The sequence below is a fragment of the Triticum urartu genome, unplaced genomic scaffold (genome assembly GCF_003073215.2).
Source record: "Triticum urartu cultivar G1812 unplaced genomic scaffold, Tu2.1 TuUngrouped_contig_4496, whole genome shotgun sequence".
Lineage (NCBI taxonomy): Eukaryota > Viridiplantae > Streptophyta > Magnoliopsida > Poales > Poaceae > Triticum > Triticum urartu.
This window is the reverse complement of record NW_024115089.1, coordinates 1-6,493: the sequence shown is the minus strand read 5'-3', so window position 1 is coordinate 6,493 and position 6,493 is coordinate 1. Positions and strand designations below refer to the sequence as shown.

Genomic DNA, 6,493 nt, shown 5'->3' with positions numbered 1-6,493 from the left:
TAGGATCCAAACCAGCCACGCACGTGGGTCCAAGACCTTATTTTTTGGTGCGTTGGGAGAGCAACTTTGGGCCAGTGAATAAACTAGTCCGGCCTGCTGTGCACGCCTCCGTATGGGCCGTCTCATCGTTTGGACGTATTCACCAAGACCTATCGCATCAACATCCGAAGGCGGTGGACGGCTTTAATAAATAGCTAGCTACTGTTAGGGTTTAGATTCGGGTTTTGTTTAGAGAAGTTTAGCTATTGCTACTTTTATTTGTCTTCACTCGTTGCGGCTAGTGCGGCCGTTAAGACATCCTATCGGAACCCCATCTTGTGAGATTAACCTCATCTAGCATATTCGCAATTTTAAGATTGCTTGGCTATTATTTTCTTGCATGTTCTTCGATTTGCTTGCAGAAAAAATCCTTCGTGGATAGGTCGATCGCGCCGTTGGCTCGATCGATAACGCCGTGGAGTTGGTTCAGCGATTGCCGTGGATATCAGTCGTGTACGGTTCTTCCTGTACGGTTGGTAGCCGGATCGTGAGGGTCAAGTCCCACCTAAAATCGTAGTTATCCTCTCTCATCGAAAGATCGGGTCCCCAGTGCACATCACATGGAGACAACAGGTGTAGCAAGGTAGGAGAAGAAGAAGATGAGGAGGAGAGCACCAGTGGTGGCTGCCGAAAAGCCAACCATCCCGGGCGCTGGCTCAATCTCTTTGTGTGTGTGTGTGGTGTCCGTGCACGTTTGGTGGTGTGTAAACTATATATACATATATAATGTTGTGTAGAGTACAAGGAAACAGCAGGAACAAGCGACATAGTACCTATCAGCCCGGCTGGCCTTTCTTTGATTATTCTTTGTTGGGTCTTCTAGCATAGTCTTTCTCTTTTGGCAAAGCTCTAGCCCAGTCTACCTTACAAAGCTGAAACCTTCCAAGTCACCAAGTCAGCTGTGACTCCGTGTCGGCCGAACCGACAAATCTAACTCTCGTGCAAGTTCGGCCAAAGATATATGGCCCGTCTCCAAAACTCTTAACTAAATCTAACCCTTTTGCTCAAAGCCACAATCTTCGGCATAGAGCTTGGTCATGTCAACACAACACACATGGATGTTGAAAAAGATTTAGCGGTTTATGAGGTGTGGCTAGATCTCAATCGATTCAGATTTAACCAAGTCTCAATCAAATGACAATGACATATAAAAGAGAAAAAGAAAAAAAAAGTGATTTTTTACATGGATTCTAATGTAAGATCGCACAAATATAGCATGGATTGTAACTTAACAAAGTTTGTTCACGAATAAAATGCAGTTTACAGGGTATGACGTTGAATAGCTCAACACCGAAGGGTGTGACGTTTACACCTTGAGCTCCGCGCCATAGGGCCGGCGTGTGCGCCAACGAGGGGTCAAGTAGTCAACCACAACTCCTTGTCATACTTAGCTGAATCCAGTCCATCAACAACCCGTTGGGGTCTCCGGAAAGACGACCACCATTCGTTAGGATGTGCGCCTGCACGCCGGACAGAAGCCGTTGTAATGACTTGTATCTCCCAGAAATAACAGGTCCAGAAATTCGCTTTGGCACATGGGAGCGTGCGCTCCTGCCATTAGAAAAAATATTTTAAAGTATGAAAAAATTCCAAATAGAAATTTGGCATACATCTTGATATTATGTGTGTGCACGTCAACTTTGAAGGAAACCGACATTTTTTATGGCTTGTGTAAAAAGATAAAAAATTGGCCCTCATGTGCCAAAACGCCGCTCTAGTTCTTTTCATGGCAACCTCGTCCCCCGGCATTGCAGCTGATGTGACTAATAGCTGGTACAACCTGTGGGCCAAGATTCTCTCCACACACAGACAAACACAGGTATTTAATGAATGAATGAATGATAGTAATATGAAAAACCCTCCATTTTAGAGTAGACTGATTTTCATTTTCATACAATTTTTTTTGCATCTTCACCCATAGAAAGAGCGACACATGCATGTCACTATATCAAATCTGTCTGATTTCTTATATTTTTAATAATTCAATGTCAATCTTTTTTTTTGCACTACGCAAACAATAGCATATGGCACTATCGAATAAAAACTCATTTTCCATGATTACAAAACCTCAATTAAAGCCTTGCTTGCTATGGTTTACATGTTTCAAAGCTTGTAAAAACAAGTGTAATGGACTGTGTTCTGGATAAAGATTTCGCACAAAAAAGAAACACAACAAAAACTCAATCTACCTTATTATTATCACCTACCACCATAAACTATTCAGAGAACAAGTGATTTTATGTTTATCATGGTCATCTGCCATGAAGATCAGTAATCAGATCAACTCCAATGTGAAATTTGTACATATCAAGGTCATCTAGTATGTATGTACAAAGTTATCGAAGATCTTGATATTGCAGTGATGCCTCTAACTTGAGCTTCATCTCCAGCCTTTTGAAGTGCAAAGTTGAGGCTCAGTTTATGTGCAAAAAAGACATCAAGGCAGGAGTTGAGATCTTCAGAAGGGGGGCAGTGTTGGGAATGCTGGTATGACCTTCTTTCTTGGCTACATCTTTGTTCCCATTGTTTTCACTTTAGCAAGCCAGTAAATTAAACCACCATGGAGAGAACTGGGTTTAGGTAATGTTGGTCCGTGCCACTAGAATTTTATATCTACTAAATGGCTCTTGATTGTAGTATGTTGCTTCGATTTCGTGATCATAACACATGAACTCTGCCTCTGTTTTCACAAACACAGCCAGTCCTAAATCTAGGAAAAGGAGGAGGGTTGTGATCATAGTTTTAAATAGCCGGCTATAGCCCCGTTATAGATGTTTGAGCATGTTGCCGCTAAATGATTTCATGTACAATTTATCGCTATAGCCTCGCTATAGCCCAGCTATAGCTGTTTTTAAGGGTCGCCGCTATATGCCATAGCCCGCTATTTAAAACATTGGTTGTGATAGGCTTTGTGAGCCAACATAAAAACCAACCATTCTTATGAATATGAAACACTCGAACATACTGATAACCATTCCAGCTGCCAGTCCCATCCTGGCATCATTAGTCATTAACATCAACACTCCGCGAACATATCAAACGCACGCCATAAATTACTACTGCTACTGATGTTTGAGTAGTGAAGAAGAGGTCTTCGAACTGTTCGTCTCAGTGCTAGCGTCGGAGGTTGTGGTACAAGAAGTGTGCAGCGGCATGCTGGACGACGTCGACGACGACATCCCAACGGTGTGGGAGGATGATGATGACATCCCAACGACATTGGCCCAGGAGAGCGGCGGCGCCGGCTCATACATGGGCACTGGCATCTTGGAAGGAAGCACGGGCAGCTGGTAGGCTTGGTCGACCTTGGGCTGGAGCGTGGCCATGGCTGTCCGGATGGACGGCCGCACGCTTGGGTTTGGGTGCGCGCACCACAACCCGACGACCATCACCGTCTCCACCTCTGCCGCGTCGTAGTCACCATTCAGCTGCTCGTCGGCGGCCTCAAGGATGGATCCCCGGCCATATAGTCCCCAGACCCACTCGACCAGCCGGAAGACGCCGCCATTCTTCTGCTTGTCCTGGTCGGCCGGGGTTATGCTCATTGGCCTCCTGCCGCATGCCACCTCCAGTAGAACCACACCGAAGCTGTACACGTCGGACTCGGCGCTGGCCTTGCCGGTGTTCACGCAATCGGGGTCCAAGTAGCCTGGAGTTCCCGAGATTGCGGTCATGGTCTGCATTCCAGCGGCGTGGTCAACAAGCCTGGCTAGCCCGAAGTCGCCTAGCTTGGCGCCAAAGGACTCGTCAAGCATGACGTTGCTGGGCTTGATGTCCCGGTGAAGCACGCATTGCTCCCACTCCTCGTGAAGGTAGAGCAGGGCAGACCCAAGCTCCAGCAATATCTTCATCCTGCGGTTGTACTTGCAACCATCAACATACATACAATACATATGTGTAGTTATATGATTGCACCGCGGCAGCGCATACAACTTATAATGAAGACGTACCTCATTTCCCATGTGAGGAAGGTGCCCTGCTTGCCATGGAGATGGATGTCGAGGCTACGGTTGGGCATGAGCTCGTAGACCAGCAGGAGCTCCTGATCATGGCCATGACACCAGCCGATGAGCTGCACGAGGTTCCGGTGACGCAGCCTGCTTATCACCTTGACCTCGGATTTGTACTCCTTCTTTCCTTGTATGGAAGACTGCAACCTTTTTATGGCCACGGCAAGCCCAGCTGGCTCTCTCAAATAGCCTTGGTATACGGCGCCAAAGCCGCCTTGCCCAAGCTTCTCCTCCGCGGCGAAGTTCCTGGTCGCTTCCACGAGCTCGTGGTATGGGAACCGCCTTGGCCCCGTCCCCATCTCGATCTCGGACATCGGCTCGCCTTCGTCTTCTTGTGAGTCTGTGTAGTCCTCCTCCGTCTCCATGACTTCCTGACGATGACGACGACGGCGGCGGCGGCGCACTACGAGAGCTGCTGCAGCGGCGAAGAGCAACACAAGGAACATTGTCGCACCGACGACTGCTCCAGCTATAACTATAGAACCTGGCCCTGCCGGGGAGTGTGGTGGTGGTGCTGACCGTGGTTCCAGCGAAGAGTTGAAGTACCAAGACTGTAGCACTATCTCCATCGATGCAGACCGCGTTTGGATGGCGTTGGACGTGGATGCGGAGAAGCCAATGGAGACCTGCTCCGGTAGTGCGCTCTTGAGGTCAACATTGGAGCTAAGGCTGTAACTCTTTTGGTAATTGCTGACGCCATCCACGACCCATAACGTCACGGCTAAGATGCTGGAAACATTATCGTACTCGATCGCAGCGGTCATGAGTCCACTGGACATGCTGGTGAGGGTGAAGCTCGGCAGGGGCAGTGTGCTCACCGATCTGAGGGAGTTGACGTCGATGCCGATGTGGTCGTTGGGGCCGGATACTATTGTATTGCCATTGTTGAAGGTGTCAAACTCCACTGCCACGAACTGGCTATCGCCGGATGCAACGGCGTCCGCGCTTTGGTTAGTGAGGCCGAGGTTGTAGTCAGGAGAGTCGGCCGGCAGGCTAGACGGGTAGCCAGCGAGGAAGAAGGCCAAGCCCATCTTGCCGTTGTTGACGGCGTTGTCGGAGCCGTACATGAGGAACTCGAACCGCGTGGTGAAGCTGGCCACTTGGCCGGTCGCCTTGTCCCAGAGCTGCACCGGCTGGGCGTTGTACGACGCCCGGCAGATGCTACCGTACATGTTTGCGGTCATGTCGATATTTCCGGTGGATGTGTCGCCGTTGAAGGATGCGTCGCCGTTGAAGGATGCGTCGCCTTCGATCTTGATGTCCTTCCGGTCTGCTTTGCCGAACGTGGAGTAGTTGAAGGACAAGGAGACGGCAGGAGTAGGAAGGTAGAGGAAGAAGATGAGGAGGTGGAGGAGGAGAGCACAGGTGGTGGCGTTCGGAAAGCCGACCATCCCGGGCGCTCGTAACGCTGCACAATGCTCTTGCTCGGTGCCTCGATGTGTTGTTGGCCTGCAAACTTTATGCACCTCAGTCTATTCTTGGGTCTACTAGCTAGTCTTTCTTTTTTGGCAAAGCTCTAGCTCAGTCTACAAAGTTGAAACCTTCCAAGTCAACTAGTCAACTGCAACTCATTGTCGGCCGAACCGACAAATCTTATCGGGAAACTCCTGGCCGGCCGGCCCATCACCGGAACTTAGAATCTCCGGCGTAGAGCCTGGCTACATTAACGTCACACATATGTTGACGTTGTAAAAGACCTAGCGATTTTACTATCAAATCGCAGTTTGCAGAGGTAAGAGCTAGAGAAGAAGTTTGTTTAGCTTTAAACTCTGATTCAAAAAAGAGGAGTACGCCAAGCCAGAGGGTACGGCGTTTATAGCTCAACGCCCTGCTTTTTTATTTTTTTAATGGGCCTTTATCCTTTGAGAGAGGGACATTTTAAGTATATAAAAGCATCCTTTACCAAAAAAATACTTCGAGAGACGGTAAACGCCCGAGGGCACGTCAGTGAGTTGGCGCTGCATGATAGGGTGATAGTGTGTGTGTGGTGCGCTGCATGCAGGACAAAAGCTGCTGGCCCTATTGTAATGGCTTGTATTTTTGGTAGTACTTTCTCCGGTCCTTTTTACTCAGCATATTAGACCGTATTTATATAAGAAAATATCAACATCTGCCATGCTAAAGTTACATAATATGAAATTTTAAGTCATGACACGTCTAGTGGTATTGATTTCAGATTATGAATGTTGGGATTTTTTTCTACAAAGTTGATCAAACTTTACAAGACTTGACTTCAGTCAAATCTTATATGCGAACTAAAAAAGACCGGAGGGAGTACGTAATAAGTCCTTTTCCTGGTGACCTCTTCTCCTCCCGGCAACGCAGCTTATGTGACAATACTGATGTCTGGTCCCATTGTCACTAGTAGAAAAAGGGCCTTCAGTCCCGGTTCATAAGGGCCTTTAGTCCCGGTTCTGGAACCGGGACTAAAGGGTCGGTACTAA

The 6,493-nt window shown here is 48.1% G+C and overlaps 1 protein-coding gene across 1 annotated transcript; it reads right to left on the bottom strand.

Moving 5' to 3' along the window:
* Positions 1-2,986: 2,986 nt before the first annotated feature.
* LOC125527911 (L-type lectin-domain containing receptor kinase IX.1-like) lies at positions 2,987-5,472 on the bottom strand. Its single transcript, XM_048692412.1, has 2 exons — positions 3,990-5,472; positions 2,987-3,891 (listed from the first exon to the last, which is right to left on the bottom strand). Exons 1-2 carry the CDS (start codon positions 5,438-5,440, stop codon positions 3,102-3,104), a joined length of 2,241 nt encoding a protein of 746 aa, XP_048548369.1. The 5' UTR covers positions 5,441-5,472; the 3' UTR covers positions 2,987-3,101.
* Between the last annotated feature and the right edge of the window lie 1,021 nt (positions 5,473-6,493).

Excerpts from the sequence above, each read along its gene's own strand:
- LOC125527911 (XM_048692412.1), bottom strand. The coding sequence starts at position 5,440 with ATGGTCGGCTTTCCGAACGCCACCACCTGTGCTCTCCTCCTCCACCTC. Across the intron at positions 3,892-3,989 it reads TTCCTCACATGGGAAATGAG|GATGAAGATATTGCTGGAGC; the intron begins GTACGTCTTCAT and ends GTACAACCGCAG.